The sequence below is a fragment of the Coccomyxa subellipsoidea genome, assembly GCF_000258705.1.
Source record: "Coccomyxa subellipsoidea C-169, whole genome shotgun sequence".
NCBI lineage: Eukaryota > Viridiplantae > Chlorophyta > Trebouxiophyceae > Coccomyxaceae > Coccomyxa > Coccomyxa subellipsoidea.
The window spans coordinates 2315011-2332924 of record NW_005178036.1 but is presented as its reverse complement, the minus strand read 5'-3'; the positions used below and the strand labels follow the sequence as shown (position 1 = coordinate 2332924).

The 17914-nt window shown below is 54.3% G+C and overlaps 3 protein-coding genes across 3 annotated transcripts; 1 reads left to right on the top strand and 2 right to left on the bottom strand.

The window, feature by feature from the left end:
• Positions 1-3853: 3853 nt before the first annotated feature.
• On the bottom strand, positions 3854-9870 carry COCSUDRAFT_66097 (hypothetical protein; the record flags this gene model as incomplete). The annotated part of the gene is made up of 14 exons (XM_005648275.1): positions 9309-9870; positions 8966-9083; positions 8481-8644; positions 7797-8162; positions 7479-7508; positions 7066-7224; positions 6319-6459; positions 5995-6090; positions 5584-5712; positions 5172-5288; positions 4750-4803; positions 4503-4589; positions 4081-4261; positions 3854-3873 (listed from the first exon to the last, which is right to left on the bottom strand). Exons 1-14 carry the CDS (start codon positions 9483-9485, stop codon positions 3854-3856), a joined length of 1839 nt encoding a protein of 612 aa, XP_005648332.1. The 5' UTR covers positions 9486-9870.
• Positions 9871-10161: 291 nt separating this feature from the next.
• COCSUDRAFT_63310 (hypothetical protein) lies at positions 10162-13698 on the top strand (the record flags this gene model as incomplete). Its single annotated transcript, XM_005648274.1, has 7 exons — positions 10162-10232; positions 10921-10991; positions 11406-11608; positions 11892-12040; positions 12260-12445; positions 12554-13319; positions 13615-13698. 7 exons carry the CDS (start codon positions 10162-10164, stop codon positions 13696-13698), a joined length of 1530 nt encoding a protein of 509 aa, XP_005648331.1.
• Positions 13699-14862: 1164 nt separating this feature from the next.
• On the bottom strand, positions 14863-17721 carry COCSUDRAFT_15266 (Solanesyl diphosphate synthase; the record flags this gene model as incomplete). Its single annotated transcript, XM_005648273.1, has 7 exons — positions 14863-14952; positions 15424-15621; positions 15928-16035; positions 16328-16510; positions 16911-17017; positions 17234-17337; positions 17492-17721. 7 exons carry the CDS (start codon positions 17719-17721, stop codon positions 14863-14865), a joined length of 1020 nt encoding a protein of 339 aa, XP_005648330.1.
• Between the last annotated feature and the right edge of the window lie 193 nt (positions 17722-17914).

Sequence of the window (17914 nt, the reverse complement as noted above, 5' to 3'; positions counted from 1 at the left end):
GACACATAAGAAACCAGAATGGGGGTCAATTCGCGGGGGCGGCTCGCGCGGCCGGTCTACAGGTGGGCGGTGGCGGGGGGTGGACCCGATAGTCCCGTTTACGGACTCAGAGCAGCTGTCCTCGATAAGGGTTTTCTACGGGCTTGCGCCCGGCCTGAAGCTGGAGGAGCAGCTGATCTCCCGCTCACAGTCGGACGAGCGCAAGCCCAAGCGGCTGTCCTATGTCAGCGAAGGTGCGTGCCTTCGAATCCGATCTACGCGCATGCACTTTCTTCCTCCTTGTGCCTCAAATCTACTAGGTTCAGATCCTACAACAGATCTGAGTGATAACAGATCCATTCAACTTCTGATGCACTAGATTCTGGGCAGCTGTGCCCCTGGAGCAGGGGAGGATGCGTGATCAGACTTAAAGATTTGATACCATCTCGTGTTGCTCTCATAACATTTCCTCAAGGCATGGCTTGTGATTTCTGACAAGTTTTAGAAGCAAACTGGCTCATGCATGGGGCTGCGCAGGCATCAGGGACCTGCTGCTGTTGGACGAGAACGAGCAGCTCAAGATCACATCAACTGGCTTGAAACTCTTTGAGCGCCAAGATGCCAAGGTAAGACCGCGCAACCCATGAAATGTAAGTTTTTCACAGATATTTGACCTTCTATCCTTGCTTGCATGTCAGCAGAAACCTTGCGCCAGTGAGGTTCCCCGTTGAGGGTTGCTGCCAAAACATTTGCAACATAAACTAGTAGCTGCTTGTATCGATGTTCTTATCTTCCGGGCTACTGACTAATCGGCCAGGGCGAGTGACTAAGACCTGGAATGTACGACTGATTTGCCTGTTTTGGCCCGGCAGGATGCGCGCACGTCGTGCCTGTACCGCGTCGCGCAGGAGGGGCTGCCGCTGCTGCTGCCGGCAATGACTAAGCAGTTAGTGTTCGTGACTGCCCCCGAGCTGCTGCGGCTGCTGACAGAGAATTCCATCGCCCTGCCCCAGAACATGCGCCTGCCCATGGAAACCCTGGTGCGCTCTCCATGCCTCTGGCCTATTTTCAGTCTGCTTTATTTGTCTTGCCAACCTTTTTGGCATTGCTATGCATTCGGGGGATTCCACGTTCTTGAGTCTGGCCTTGAAGACCATGCAAAGGAGTCGTCAGCGCCTGTGCGGGGTTCCTCCAAGCTCATGAATGCCAATAAGTTTGGTTTGAAGCAGATGGGGGCAAGACAGTTCATTGCCGGGTGTATATGCAGACGACACCGGCTGCAGCTCAGAACGGCAGCACAGCAGAAGAGGGCAAGGCAGGAGCCGCTGATGGCGAGGCAGGTGACGGCGCTCAGCCGCCCGCCAAGAAGGCCAAGACGGAGGTGTGCCCTCACTGTAACAACATTCTGTCTTCACCAAGTCCTTGTGATTGTTTTGCACCATCGTGTTGCCCCCACCTGCACAGCTGAGCTGCTGAACGTTGTGCCTTTATGGGCGATGTGCCGTCCCCCATTGCAAAGCATTTGAAGACAAATTACAAACAACTTCGATGAGATCTCGTGATCGGTTCTAATTTTGGCACAGGGCCCAGCGGAGGAGAAGAGGGAACGCGTGCCGTGGAGCGACCCGGAGACGCTGCGCCAGCTGGAGGCCATCGTCGGCGGTTGCTGCGTGTGCACGCTCAGGTGGGGGCCTCTTTTGCGGCAGTACAATTGGAAATGATTTACAGACTAGCACCTTTTGCCCTGCCACTTCACCCTTGAGCCGCTCGGACAGCAAAGCCTTGGAAGCAATAAGGAAAGTATGGACGTGCAAAAAAATAGGTGTTGACATGACACATCTTGGGCGTTTGAGTCTGGAGCAAGAGAGCCAGGTCTCCTCTCTTTTGCTGCAGAGCAAAAATGCACGCGGTATGTTGTGTTATAAGTCACCACTACTGGCATTTTATAATTGGGTGATGCTGCTGCACGCTCGTCGATGTGGCAGCGCTCTTGAAAACCACAAGAGAAAAAATACATCACCCATTGCAGGAGTGAGGAGGCAGCAGGCTCAAACGCTCATGGTGCGCCGTTGTTGGTGGCTTGAGCAACATGCCGCGCATGACAAACATTGTTTTCCTTTGTCACTTCGTCCCTGATTACACACGCCTACTGCAGGAACGAGGAAGCGGCGGCTCTGGGCTTCAGCGCGGCGGACGGCGTGGCAGAGGGCGCCCTGGCAGCGCACGCGCCGCTCGCCATCAGCTGCTGGCGCGGCCGCGCGTCCGTCAACCACATGGTCGCGCGCCCCGAGGCGGCCCAGCTCGCCGAGAAGCTGCGCACCGCGCTCGGCAAGACATCGGCCGCCGGTGCGTCTGCGGTGCAGGAGCAGTCAAATGCTCCCATGGAGATTCCTGACGCCGCCGCCGCATGACTGATTGACTGGACCCGGCACATGCAGCTTGCAAAAGAGGCTGAGAGGAGAAGAGAGAAGAGAAGCTGCGCACAGAGCTCGGCAAGTGTTGCGGCAAAGGTTTAGCCACAAATGGAGGCCATGGCGGCAGACGCTGCCCTAGAGGCTGCTGCTGCATAATTGCCAGGCCACTGGTGGCAGATCTGCGCAAAGGTGGTGGAGCATAGAAGAGCACAGAAGGACCCAGCAGCAGTACTGCAATGAAGCGCCATGCGCGCCAAGGCATCAGGCGGCGGTGCAGCCGTGCAGGATCAGCCGAATGCTGCTATGGAGATTGCTGAGGCTTTTGCAGCATGATAATGTAATTGGACATAGAAAAGCTGCGCGCCGCGCCCGAAAAGCGCATAGGCGCTGCTGCAGGCGAACAAGTGGAGGCCATGGAGGCAGATGCCACACCAGAGGCTGCTGCTATAGCTAACTAGATGTAGGTCTTTGGGTAGCGCGTGTGCTTGTTCCTGTAGATAAGGATAAAAACCGGATTAGTTGAAAAGAGGAGCAGCCCCATGGCCTCGATGCATGATGTGCATGGTTGCTACTTCTGGACATATACATATCAGTCTTCAAATTTGGCTTTTGAGCAAGTGAAGAAGATCAGCACTGGCACATTTGGTTCCAATGCATATGCATGTCCATATGGTGGCTATAGGGCGACAAGTACGATGCAAAAGGAGATGCCTGCACATTCCTGCGTATGTAAACACTTGATAGTAAAACAATCGCCGGGCTAGTATGCCCTCCTTTCAGTGTTGTGCATGTGTTTAGAAGCATGCATTCATGGTCCATCAATGCATGCAATTTTCCTGAGCAGCTGTTTACAAATCAGAATGACAGCAGGACTGAGCTGCAGAAGGTATTGGACAATATTAAGCAGTCAAAGATCATTATCAAATGAAAGCGTATGCATTATTTGTCCAGTCCCAAAAGAACCGCTGAAGGCAATATGCTGGCCTTCTCCTCTCCAACACTAAAAAAGAAGAAGGGAAAACACACTGTCACAAAAATTCTTGCAGATGACGCCTCAGGGGCATGGGATCAAAACGCGCGCTTGGGTCTGCATGCTAACTGAGATATCTTACCAAATCTGGCAGAACAGGCATTCAATGCAAGTTGCCAGCTGTTCAGCATGTCAGGCTGGGCGTTGATGTCAGACAGATGTCAGACATCATATCAGCCCTTGCTCAGCTGAAACTTCCAGCCTGGAAGCAATGTTAGACACGCGCTTGGTTAAGTGAGTCACCCTCTGCTGGTCACCAGGGGCAATTCCGTCTGTGGGGACGAGTCCTGCGCAAAGGGAGTTGACACCTGCAAGTGCTTTATTTTGTCGGACCCCTGGCTTTGGATGTGTAGGCTCAGGCCCTCCACTGCGCTCCCTGCATACAAAAAGTGCAGCGCCCATCAGTCGCATGGTTGCCATGAATCAGCAATTACACATGCAGCAGCTCTCCTGCGCAACACAACCTAGAGTGCAGCCACGCATGCAGAGACCCCTTAATCACTTCTCCTTTCTTTGTGTCTGATTCCTGAGTGCGGCATCGCGCTCTCAGGGCTGCACATCTACTTCATAAACTCTGTGATCTACAGGGATGTTTGATATCAAGCTAAATGATGTCATGTATTTAGACTTGACTTTAAGATTTTGCAAGCTACTCACCGAGGCTGTTGTGTCGCGGCTGCACGTAGGCTCCGGGCCCCCCGCTGCAGTCGGCGCGCAGGTGAGTCAGCGCCTCGGCATCGCCCCCCTCTGCGGCCACCACCGCCGCCACCGCCATGGTGTCGGGGGCCCACGGGTAGGAATGCACTATCGCACGCGCAACCTGCACCGGCTCCAACACCTGTGCACAGTCTTAAATCAGATGATGGAGTGTTCTCATGTCACTGGCTGAATATGACTGCAAGATACCTGTGGGCCCGCACATGATCATATGGTATGCCCGCATATATTTGGGCGCCAAACCATCTCAAGTGCGCGACAGATCAGGCCTTTCATCTGCCACATAAACCTGCATGAGGTCCTTATCCGCGATGCTCCAGACGCCCAATATACTGGTGGTGAGTGTGGTGTATGAAACTCACGTTGCAGAAGACGGCTGTCATCCAGTCAACCTTGAGGTCATGCTCCTTCTTCAGGTTGTCCTTCAGCTGCTCAATTCCCTCATGCGCCTGCTCAGCCACCATGACACATTCACCATCTGCCAAAGCCCTAATAATTAGTGATATGACTCAGAGAACTCCAAATTATCAACCAAACGCATTGATTCAGAGCCCCACGCAGGACTATGAAGATTGACATGACAAAGACAAAATCCACAGGCGTTCGTACCTTGAGATATTGAGCTGCTGTGTGGCGCGCACCAACGGCCGCAGGCATGGCGGCCTGAACAGCAGAGCAAATTTTGTCACAAAACACCACAATTAGCAAAGAAGAGAGGGGAAATTGCCCAATAGAGTCCAAGAGCATCTGACAGCCAAACAGTGAACACACAGCGCCCAGGCAGCAATACAATGAGCACAGAGGTGGAACAAGGTTTGAAACGGCTGGTTGAGGTGTTCAGGTTGCCGTGAGGAAGAGACGGCACATATCAGCACAATGCACAATACCAACACAATACAAGTAGGCAGCACCCGCGGATGTGGCAAGCAAAAGCAAAGAGCATGCGGGAAACATGCATGAAGCGCCTATACCGCAACAAAACCGGCACAAAGAGTTCAAAAAAGATTTCAGAGTGGAGTGTAGGGCCCCACCGTGAGGAACGCGTGGATGTTGTTGCGTTCGTCGATCACATCGGCCAGTGTGCTCAGGCAGGCCACGCGCATGGCCACCAGCTCCGACCGCTGCCGCGCACTCAGCTGCAGGAAACCCTGCATGTTTTGCAGCGCTCCAATTCACTCAGACTGCAACACAAAGCCTGAGAAAGCAAGCTTGCAGGGGTCCAGGATACAGACCTAAAGGCAATGGTGCGAGCGCAACTATTTCCATTCTGCGTTTGATTGACACAAGTGCTGGCATGAAGTTGTCGACATGGACGGGACAAACTCAGAGTTGTTGAGAGTGCAGGCGGCAACCAGTGCCCGTCTTGGTGCAGGGTAAGTACAAGGCCTCGAAGCAGATGAATGCCGGGAGGATTGAGTCAGTGGCAAGAGGGTGTTGACTAACCGTGACGGCGCCCCAGAGCTGCACGCTGTCTTCGCCGAAGCCGCTGGCCGCATCGGCGTCAAGTTTGCACGCAGCAAAGCTCTTGAACATGGCCGGGCTGCTGTCCGCCACGCACAGCATCAGCGCCGTCTGCAACACATCCACACAAGCCCATGAATTTAGCAAAAAGCAGTACAAAAGTGAGATTCCAAACCTTGCCCCACCCCCCAACCACATACCCATCACTGTTGTTGTGGAAATCCAACCCACAATTGGTAGACACATGCTGCACTGCATGCAACTCACATTATGCAAGGGAGACGCAAAGGGGTTCTTGGCTGCTGTGTGAGGACTTCTTGAATGAGCACGAAAGGGAATGTTTGAGAAGACTTCAAGATACATCAAGATATTTGAAACCGGGTTGTTGCGCACCGCCTCCTGTGTCAGCACGCTGATGGTTTGAGCAGCGGAATCGCTGAGCTGGACGGGCCCGCTGGGCAGCAGGTTTGACAGCGCATTCACATACTCCTGCACACCAGCGCGACACAAACTTTAGTAACCCTGCACTTGCGAAACAACCTAAGCACAATTAATCTTCTCGGCAAGACAGAAGAACAGAAAATGGCCTATTTCAGGCCAACTTGATTCTGTCCTCACCCTGACACAGGCAGAGGTTGGTCACTGAGGAGCTAGAAGCAGGTTTAAATTTAAAAATCGGGAGTCGGGAAGAATACGAATTCGAAATGGCGGGCGCACCTTCCAGATGATGACGAGGTCCTCCCGCCGCAGGTTGATGACATCAGCCTGAGCCAGCTGGATGTGCTGGTTGGGGTACACAGTGAGCGTCACATTGCAGGGGAAACGCGCCACCGGGCCCTCCGCCGCCGCCCCGGCCACCTGCGCAATGACACATTATGCCTCAGCGCTGACTCACCCAAGCAGCCAACAACATTCCTCGCCGACACTTGCACTTTAAAGCCCTCAAAGACAGTCCAACCATATAGCTGGTCAAGCTTGTCGTTCAATTGGCGTGTCAAGTCCTCAACATCAGCAATTACAGGGCATGCATTGGATTGTGAGGCAGCCGTTTCTCTCTATTTGGCTGCCTTGTAGATCATGCACGCTCCCCTACTTCACTTTCTCTTCCTTCCCTAAGCAAGCAATGGGAGTGAGGAGCGGCCAACCCCACAGCCGGCAGACCACAACATGACTTTCAAATTCAAAGCTGATTTATTGACATGTCCCCAGACAGGGAGATCAGCCAGTGGCTGCCCACCTCGCGGCCGGCACGCAGTTGCCTCACGCAAGAATTACAGACAGCTTATAGAATGCGCTTAGAGGGTTCCTGACAAATCACCCGGGCCAGCCAACAAATATTTCCAAAGATTTGATTGCAGCAGGCCATTGGCGTGGGCAGCCGACCACCGCATGAGACCTCTTCAAAAAATTCAATTTGAGTGACATGGTCCCCAGAGAGGAGAGTAGCTTGTGGCAGCGGCCCACCTCGCGGCCGGCGCGCAATTGTGCGATGAGCTCGTCTCGCTGCGCCAGAGTGCGGCCGAACTCCGCCAGCTGCGCCTCCAGCGCCGCCTTTTCGCGCGTGACTGCCTCCAGCTTCCCCCGCAGCTCATCCGCAGCATCCTCCGCCTCCTTCAGCTTCGCCTGTGCGGAGGGTTAGTGATACGATTGGTAAGGGGTGACTTGCCAACCCAGGAGGCTCACATGCACATGCACGCCAGGCAAGAAGGTGATTTTGTGGGCATGGCGGCCGGCTGAGGGATTGAATTGGCTGCGGGGCCCATGCAGGCAGTAGAAGGCATGGCACTCTGATCCAGCATTAATGCCGTAGACTGAAGGCACACAGCATAGTGACCAGCTTGGCGGAGTGCGAGAGGGTAGGATCTTAAGAGTCACACCTTCTGACGATCTCGGAATCGCTGCTGCGCCTGCAGCATAAACAAAACCACCTGTCAGAGAAAGTGTGTACATAAGAAGTTCTTGCAGAAGTACGTTATACCGTATCCAACGTGCACCCGGTGCTTGCGAGGACTACAAGTGTTCTGTCAGCTGCGAGCATTCCAGCCCAGTCCAACATGCCACATGCTCTGTCTGTACTGCACTCGACACTCCCTGTCTGTGCGGAAGCGCGTACACTCACCAGCACAAAAAATAACAAAGAATATTACTAGTGACCAATCTGTGATCAGCAGCAGCAGGCTGTGGTATAAACGCACCTCCTTGTTGCGCTTTTGTACATCCTCTTTCGAGCGCCGCCCCTTTTCATTGGCCTGCTCTTGGCTCTCCGCCTGCTCATGGCTGGCATTGTTCTGCGACGCATTTCCTGCCGACCCGGGGGCCCCCTCGGACCCCACGGCGCCCTCAGAGGACCCCCCGCCGCCCAATTTGGTGTCGGGCGTGTATACGGGGGTGTCCCCTCTCACTCGCAGCTGCCCTGGTGTATGCAAGGAATAGGTCTCCCAGGTGGGCTGCCTGACTTGGTTCTCTGGCTGCCCCATGCGCAGCAGAGACAGGAAGCCCGGGATTGGCGTCTCGGCTGCGCTGCTGGCTGCCACGCTTGAGCACAGAGCCATCCCCTGCCACTGCAGCAGATACAGTGCCACAGTGAAAAGGGGAATTACAAGGCTGTAAGGCTGTTTGGCATAAGCTTGTTGCATTCAGGACTTCTTCAGGTTTCTGAAACACTTAGCATAGCCAGTATATAAAGGGACTGCTTTGCATGGTGTAGCTCAACATGCACAGCAGCTGCCTATGTCTCAGAGCGCTAACTCATGGAAGAAAGATCTCAGGCTGATTAGTAAAGCATTATGCTGTGCCTTTGCAAGCACATGCTGCACTTCGATGATAACAGATTTAGATCCAAATGGGTGTGATGCAAAGTTAAAAGAGTGGGTTCCCACCTGCGACGTCCCCAATGAGTCAGGGCCGGCAGCTGGCGGCAGGGGTAGGTTCACTTGTTGCTCCTCGGGGATGGCTGCCTCGATCTTGGGCGCCGGCGGCCGCGCAATCCGCGCCAGCCACTCGTGCGTCGGGCCCTGCTGGGCCCATGCCTCAGTGGGAACGCCTGCACCAGGTGCTGAATTCTGCCCAGACATACAGCAGGTACACAGGCTGATATGTACTCGCATGCCACTGCCGAGCTGTTTAATGAGGAGCTTAAACACCATTATGCCCGCCTGGAATTGTGGAAGATCAATGTGAAGGCAATCCTATGCTCATGGATGTGTTGTAGCAACGTATGTTCAACTGCACTGCCTTTGCAGCGGAGCTCATCATGACTTGCCTTGGTTCACATGAAGGGAGCTACTTGAGCTCTAATGCGCAACTACTGCCTAAAGCAAACAGCCCATCTGCCTCTAGTGCCAGAGCAAGCAGGAGAGCTCACCCAAGGACATCCTGTTGGACAGGCTGGGTATGCCCCATGAGTTGCAGGAGCTGATGGGAAATGACTCCAAGCCCTGAATGAGCATGTCCTGCGCGCCCTGATCCAGCTCTGGTGCAGCCTGTGGGCACAGAGAATGTTTGATGCAAGCCTAAATTGAGGCAAGCAAATAGCCAGAAGACTTCCATGCACAGGCGTTTCTGGGCAGATGCCAACATGAGCACCCGTTTGAGAAACGAGGACTAGACATGACGGACAGGGCCTGCTGTGAGAAGTCACAGGTGCGGAGATCAGTTTGGGATACAGGTGCCAGGGCAGCAGCTTCTTCATAGCTATGGAAAGTCACCTGAGGAGCTGCCTCAGATGTTGGGGCAGCAGGCTGCAGGAGGGTCCCTTCCGCAAGCTGCTGCATCTCTGTGAAGTACCCCGACAATAGGGAGTTGAGAGAAACCGAAGACCTCCCGGAGGAGCTGTTCCATAGGGATACTTTACTACGCATTTCTTTATCCGGATCCTGAGCCATGCTGGGCGTCTGAGAGCTTCGTGCCCTTGACGCCTGCAGAATCCTTGTTGTACCAGGCAGATTGTCCCGGAAAGAAAAGTAGAACGCTGAGCGTGGGACAACCACGTGAAGCCCAACAAAAGCCCTCTCTCGGCAAGACTCGCTTTTTCCCAATGGTCTGACTGTCAAAGGCGGACTTGCTGAACCTCTTCTACATATTAAGGCTCTTTTGTGTCTTTGGATGCACGATTATCGTGCTATTCCACTCGGAACGGCAAACATCGAAACACCAGATGCAAAGAGCGTACACTGGGAACGGAACGCTGTGAAATTTCTATCAAGCAGCGTAATGCCCTGGATCAACTTTTCTGCGAAATTTAAACCGCGTCCTCTCTTCTCATCAAGCTCCAAAATGGTGTGTCAGGAACAGCAAAATGCCAGGGTGGGTAAAGGGATGGAAAGGAGACAAGGCACTGCTGAGCTCAGCAGGCCCAACAGTGACGTCGGGGTATCTTTTTCCATTTTGGCCAGCAAGCAGTCTAGCGATGAAAAAGGAATATGAATGAAGAAAATTCTTGAAGGGAAGATACACCTTGGTAGAATAGAGGTGAAGGATCAGAGGTGTGGCAATCCAAAAAGGCCTCCAACTGAGGAGAGGAGACATCCTTTCACCAGGCCGCCGCACACCTTGCATACAATGAACCACCCGGACGTTGTGACAATTGAGGAGGAGCGTAGCGATGTCATGGGACTGCTCGAGAGCGCCTGGTATGGGCCCGGGCTTGTCACGTTTTCCTTGTTTTTGTCGGCAGGTGTCTAGCAGCCGTGACGGCAGGAAGTCGGCGCAGCTTTCCGTGGCTCTTCATGTCACAGCACTTTCGTGTGTTCTATGCGAAAGTGAGTGGCAACAAAAGTGACCGTGAAGGAGGCGAGGAGTCACTTTCCGCTCAAGTGCTTGTTTTCACGTGGGCCCACGGGGAGATCGGGCTGAGAGAAGAGCAGACTTATTCGTGACGTGAAGCCTTCTAGATGGGACTTCTTTGTCAATGTGGGCGTTATGGGAGTGATGTGATCGCTGCACTGGCTGCTGGTGCTCGAAAGCGTTTTGAATGACGCTGGTTGTGCTGCGAGATTGAAAGACGGAGTTCTCCAGTCTCTCGATGTGGTGGCCCGACAAAATCTGTCTTTAGGCTTAGGCAAGACCCCTTGAAGGCGCTCACAGTTCTCCGTCACTTTCTTCCTTATCGGATGGTGGAGCCTACTCAGCAACTTATCCTACGTGCTGGGCAACGGCCATACCATCTCAGTGCTATGGAGCAAGCCGTCCAATCCAAGAGCTGCTGAAACTTAACACTCTGAAGTTAGCGTGGTGTGGATCCTTTTCTGCAAGTGCCTCCAGCATTGGAGTATTGCACATTTCACTCTCATCAACTCCATCCTGTGTACTCTTTTGCAGGTTTGGTCTCGAGCAGTCACTCGTCAACGAGCAGCACAAATCGTCTGCCGTGCCCACGGCATCAAGGCTGGGTGCACGGCAATCAGAAGCCGGAGAGTACTTGCGGCAGGAGTCTAGAAGACACAGCAGGCGGCGACGCAGCACACCAATGGCAAATCTGGGCCACCGCACTCTAGAAGGCAAGCATGATTCACCTCCTTCACCGTTTTTCTTCAAGCCATCATGGTCAGGGTCTTCGCCATGGGGATGTGTGAACATCAATCTTTAGCTAGGTTATTTTGCAAGACCCCTCTGCACAGCTGGTTTCCTCTTGACTCAGCAGCGATAGATCCACTTCTATTAAGCCTTTTGTGCAGCATTGAGCTTCTTACTGAAACACCGCACAGAGCTTACTTATGGGCGAGGGGCAGGGAAGTCTCATGCCAATAATCTCCTCTGGTTCTCCTGTAGATTACTGACGCACCAGCTGACTGGGTTGATCACAGGTGGCTGCGCGTCCGCCAGGGACTCCCCTGCAGACCAGGGCGGCCCACTGGGAGGCAAGCACTCCTCTAGCAGCCCCAACACACCCCTCTCGGACCGCCTCCTCTCCCACTCCGAGGCTTCTGCCTCCGAGGCGTCGCCGCGCAACAGCCGCCCTGCTTTCAGGCCGCCCGCGGCCGAGCGGCCGTCCTCGCCGCCCGCACAGGTCTGGCCACATCTGTCGACTTGAAGCTGTAGTTTTTTTTATGGTGAGACCTGTGATGGGTGTGCCAAGCATGCTTCAAGAGTGTCATTGCCAGGTCTGCAGGTGTGGAGGTCAAAATAGGATGCCACTGTCATTCTAATTTGCAGAGGCAATGTTGCGTGGAAGCCTGGTGCATCCCACACACAATCATCACAAGTGACACGCAACCCTGGAAAGTAGATGAGGTCGACCAATCAAGTTCCCTGGGGGAGCGAGGGCTGAACATGCATCTGTTCCTGTTTAGGTGCTCAGTGGCGTCAGCCTTGCCACGTCACCGTCTGGATCGCTATCAGACGCCAGCATCACGCTCTGCCTGCCGGGCATGCGCGACCTTTCCTCGTTCCACGGCAGGGTCCCCTCTAATTATGTTCTGGCAGTCTCTGGCAGCGCCACGTCAGCTTTTAGGTGAGGCTTTGACACTTTGCACGATTGCTATTCAACTATGCCCTGCCCCTTCAGCGGTCCTAGCTAACAAATGAGCAGACGGCTCTGCCATATAAGAAGAGTTGTCCACTTGTAGTAGCCAAGGGCAGTTTGTCGTGTCAAAAACATGGAACCCAATTTGCTCTATGGCAAGAGGCCAAGAGGTTGAACTAGAGCTGATAATTGCAGGGCACCCACGCGGACTTATTCCCAGGAGATGCAAACGAAACCACAGGAAGACAGAGAGTGCGAACATCCGCAGCGTCGGCCCTCGGCGCTGACGTCAGCATTCGCAGCAGCCGCCGCACAGCGCTCGTCCGAGCAGAGGCGCCGGCCGATGTCCTTGCTAAGCATGCAGCTGCGAGACAGCAGCAGGTGTGCTTCATCTCAGTGCCAATGCTGCAGCTCTGAAACAGCAATCGAAACAGCATAAAAAGAACACATATGCTCTCGGAAATTTAAGGCATTCATGCGTTGTGGCAGGGCGACGTCTCAGACGGAAAGCCGCTGCGATAGCCCGGGCCGTCCGAGCATGCAGGGCCTCCCGCCGCGAATTCCCGGCCGCCCGGCCTTCTGGCTTTCGGCCTCCGCCGGCGCGCAGCCGCCGCTGCTGGCCGCCGCCGCAGCCGACGACGAGCGCGCACCGCAGCCGATCCCGGCGCGGTGGCAGCCGCACGCCGCGCCCGCAGTCGCGGCCGCAGCGCGGTCAAGCCGGTTGTCGGTGGCGGCCAGCGCGCCGGCCCCTGGCCGCACAGCCTTCGCCGTATCGCTGCTTGCGAGCTCCCCGGCCGGCAGGGACGGCTCCTCCGGCAGCCTCGTCCGGTCGTTGTCCGACACCGCGCCGTCGTCCACGCCGTGCAGCCCGGCGCCGCCGCCGCTGTGCTCCAAACGGTCGCACCAGCAGGAGCACCGCGCCGTGCACAGGTGGCTTGAGTCGTTGCCCGGCCGGGCAGCCGGTGCGGGCAGCCGGGTAGCTTCCCCGGCCAGCTGCCACCCGTTCCCGTTCCCAATCATCTCGCCTCTGCTTGACCGGCAGCGCAGGAGGAGCATCGGCTGCGCGAGCGAGCCCTGCGTGGCTGTCGAGATCAACGTGGGAACTGAGGACGGCGCCTGCCATGTTGTGTGCGCTGGTTGCTCCCCACTCGGCCGCCATGCGGCGCAGCCGGGGCTCCTGCGGCCGCGGTGGGGTCATTTGCTTCGCACCAGGACCTGCCCCGAGCCGCTGCCATCTGCAGAGTTGCCTGGCCAGGTGAGAATTGCGTTCAAAAGGTTATCGAAAAAACTGCCTCTGCCAGGTGTAATAGGCGTCCCCATATGCTGTGTTCTGCATAACAATGTGATGCTTCTTCGTGTGTGAAGGGATCTTGCACCGGCTCTTTTTACAGAGAGCTGACGCCGTCCATCCTTTGCTTGCCGTCTTTCCTTGCCTAGGCCCCTTTATTGCGATGCACATTTTGGACATTAGCTATATTTCCTAATTGCAATGCAGCTGCTTTCAGAGAAGTGCACAGAGCATAGAGGCTGAGACAGATTTTCATGTGCAGGATGGATGCGTGAAGAAGCAGGTGTTGGGGTCATGGGCTGAGCGCAAGTTTGTACATCGGCCGCGTGGGGATGTGTGGTTCTAGGCTCTCAATGGGCGGCATCGTCTCAATCTGTGATTTGATCTTGAGTGTTTTGGTAGCAGCATGCTACCCGAGACACAGGAGCAACGTCCGCGTTGCTTTTGTGTCTGACTTTTTTTGTTTCCATTGTCACATTTTTGTTGCACGAAACCTACAATTTTCTGCAATGCATTGCACATTCTGGCACATTCTGTGCGTGGCATTAGTGCCCACTTTGCGAACTTGATGAACTTTGATGAAAATGGATGAAAGCTTTGGCACATCACCCTCAGCAGGCATTCAAAAAATGGCATTTGTGCATGCATGGAGCTGGTAAAACGCAAGAGACCTGTTTTGAAAGTAGGTCTCTTGTAATAAAGATTATGACAGGCTGTAGATGCGTTGACATGTCTTTACAGTCCGTTACAGCGTGTACAAGGGACAAGTGCTGTCAAGGAGCAAGCCCACACTGCATGCAAAAGGATGAGCATGTTTCAGATCAGACTCACTTTATTTGATATGGAAACTATGATGTGCGGCGCCCCTTTTATTGATGTGTTGCAACCCCTCCTATGAGCCTAGAGACCCAACAGCAATATATCTACAAAACCTACTTCCTGAAGCGCTCTGCCCTGCGAGGATGTCTAGACTGCCCAATGCGAAGCCTCCTAAGTCAGATCAGAAAAGGGCTGTATCTTACTCTCATGACATGGCAATGTCGCTGGTCACACTGTCAATGAGGGGCCATCACAAGGGCATATAGCCTCTCAAGGCTGCCAGAATGATCCCTTGTTCTGTGACCCCGTGCGAGGCCCCGATGCTCCTGACAGCCATGAGGAGCCAGCAATAATTCTCTCCTTCCCTCCAAGTCTTAAAATTGCAACATGGCTCTCGTCCATACGTGGTCAACAGTGTCATCCTTCCATGAATTAAGTGTCCGCCAATTCACATCTGTGCTCAACGAGCTTCACATGGTGTAACAAATTGGGCTCATACCCATACCTTTCTAACTCTCAAAACTTGTCCCGCTCTCGCTCTCCCACGAATAGCCATCAATGCAGAACATAGACCTGCCAAGTCAGCATCTGCTCTTCAGCAAAATCAGGCAAGCGGTTGCGCGCCAGTTCAAGCCTCAGCAATCACGCACGCTTTTATTCTTTCTGCTGCACGCATGCAGCTGCCGGGAGCTCAGTAGAGACGGTCCAGGACATAGTCCACCATCTTTTCCAGGGAGGTCTTTGCTGGCGAGGAGGGCAGGCACTGCAGAGACTCCAGCGCCTGCACAAAAGATCGGCACTCTTGCATTTAAAAATCTCAGCACGGGCATTGCAGCATCTGTCCAGCATACCTCTCACAAACGCAAAACTTGCACTGGTCGAGCAGATCAATTGAGGTCCACCATCCTAGGAAATAAGGTCAGGAGGAAAGGCATATTGCTTTGCGCATGAGAGAGGCTGCACTAGGTCACAGCAGGCATCAGGAAAGCTGGTCGTTACAACTACCTCCTGCTTCACAGGGCAGCCCAAAACCAGCAGCCCCCAGCATGATTAAGGCGCGTTGATCAGGTCGGCCCCTTGGCACTAATACAACAGCTTTGGATGGGCTCCCACCACAAAGCAGAGCCTGATAGATTCCCAGGCAGGTAAAGAGGGATCAGTGCCAAGGCAAGCCTGCGCCTTTGAATGGCCAACCAGCGTTGAAAGCTTAGTAATGCTCATTTCACTGACTGACAACCCAAGGGTGACTCACCAGGTCGGCCTCCTGGCGCGCGAGACGGCGCGCTGCCTGGATGCCGCCGCCGAGGTACACCAGTTCGAGCGCGCGCGGGAGGGAGGCACCGCCGTCAAACTCGCGCTGCACCAACGCCTCCAGCTCGGGGCCGTGCGTCGGGTGCGCCAGCGCATACACCGCCGGCGCTGTCAGGTTGCCGCTCGCCAGGTCCTGACCCTGCGCGCATGGGCATTCAAGTCGGTATTCTCTCCCACATTCTTCCATCTCACAGTGCTAGCTGCACTGGAACAATTTCTCAATATTTCTGTCCAGCGATATAGGATAGCTGTCCACCTGCAGAGCTATTGCAGGCCGCACAAAGTGGGTCACGAGACAACCTGCGCACAGTGAAGTTGGAGCAGCATCCACTCACAGCCCTCCTTGTGCGGTCTTAGAGTAGCATGCAAATTGCGAGCCAGTAGATTGGATTACCGCCCACTTCTCAGAACAATAATTCTCATACCGTATACAGAATGTGCTCACCTGCGGCTTGCCCAGCAGGTCGGCGTGGGTGGTAAAGTCCAGGATGTCATCCACCACCTGGAAGGCCAGCCCCAGATGCCGCCCATACTCAAACATTGCATTCTTCACCTGCACACACACGACTCAACCTTCAGCCGGAACTATTCAGGAATGGCAGTTCTGTCCCCAATCACACTGCTACCCAAAAGCTGACGACGCAATAAGCAAAATCTTGTTTGACAGTTCTTCATTCACAGCTCCTGCATGATACACAATGCAGGCACAGCTGCAGCGCCCGTTCTTCAGAGTGCTCCCAAATCAACCAAACCAAAGGTACAGCAGTATAATTCTTGCGAGGAGGTTGGTCGCACTTCCACGCTCCTAGAGAGCAGAAGTACTCTCAACGGGTGGATGCTCGCACCTCAACAGACACGTTGCTGAAGGCAGCTGCGGACTTGCACGAGGCGGCTATGAGTGTGGCCGTCTTGTAGAAAGACTTGTCAAGGTACTGCTGAAGCGTGAGTTCTGTGTCAAATTGGTACTCCTGCTGGCTGATCTCGCCGCTGGCAAAATCTGCAATCACCTGGCTGATCAGCTTAATCACCTGCGCGCACATGCCAGTAACGCGCATATTAGCAGATGCTAGATGATGAACGCCACCATTCTGTATCTCCTTTTCCTACAGAACGTTCACCTACTCCACCTATGCTCCGCAGAAATGGCAAACAAATTGTAAGACTCTGATGCAGCACTGATGGAATGTTCAGATAGTCAGACACTGGCCTGCCCAACACGACGTGCTGCCAATATTGCTGGGCAACATCACAGCTGCTGCAAGTTCCTGGCAACAGAGGGCAGCAACTCTGCTGGCAGCAGTATGCAACAATGCTATCCTTCGACAGAAGAAAATGAAGCAGGCTCTGATGGCCAAAAAAATTGCACTCCACATAGCCTTGTGTGAGGAATAAGCACAAATGCACTGCCTTCTAGAGCATTAAGCTCACCTCCAGGTTGTCCAAGTTAGCAAGGAACCACGAGCTCTGTGCAAAGAGGAAGTCCCCCGCCAACACAGCCACCTTGGTACCAAACCTGCTGTTCACCGTCATCTTTCCTGCACAAGCCATTGAGAAGCCTTCAGCCACTGCTCATGATCAGCTGTCGCCAAACACCCATCGCGAGTGAAGCAGAGACGTGTCCCATGCAACTGCTTGGGTACTCAAGTGCTGACAATCACCAGGCTGGGTCAATTCAATGTTGATCTTAGCAAGCTGCATGTGGCTGGCTAAAAGGTAGCTGCACACAATTGGTGCAGTGCAGTGCAGCGCACCTCTCCGCACTGGGCTCTCATCCACCACGTCATCGTGCATGAGGCTGGCTGTGTGGATCATCTCTGTGATCTCTGCTAGCCGCCTGTGCTTCTCCGTGATGTCCCTGCACAGCGCTGAGATCAGAGGATGTTCCAGGATTCAAGGCTGGTCACTGACTGTGCACTGATGACAGCACATTTGGAAGCTCGATGCCTTGCAAGAGAGGAGACTAAGAATCATAATCTCCCAATAGATGCGAGGTGGTCGCTGCAGCGCACCTCAATCCACCTAGCTGTGCAGTAGCGCGGGAGACCATGAACACGATTGCTGGCCTTAGCTTCTTCCCTCCGCCCCCAAATATCTGATCTGCTGCAGCTTTTAAAAGATCGCTACGCTCTCCCACTACTGACTTCAGGTTCACTGTCAACTGATTCATGTCTGCCTGCACTGGCGCCAAGATCTCTGATGAAGTCACTGTGGCTGAGATGCCGTGCCCCTCTGCCTCCATGGCCAGGCTGGTGGCAGGCACCGCATTGTTGCCAACCTGTGACTGCCTGGATGAGCCAGAGCTGCTGCCAGAGCTGCTGGAGCTCACATCCTCCTTAGCTGGAGCATAGACGTGGAGTGGCCCAGCAACTCCACCCCTGTTTCCTCGAGGCAGGTGGCCGTGGTCGGGTGTTTTGGAGCTGCTGGGATGCGCC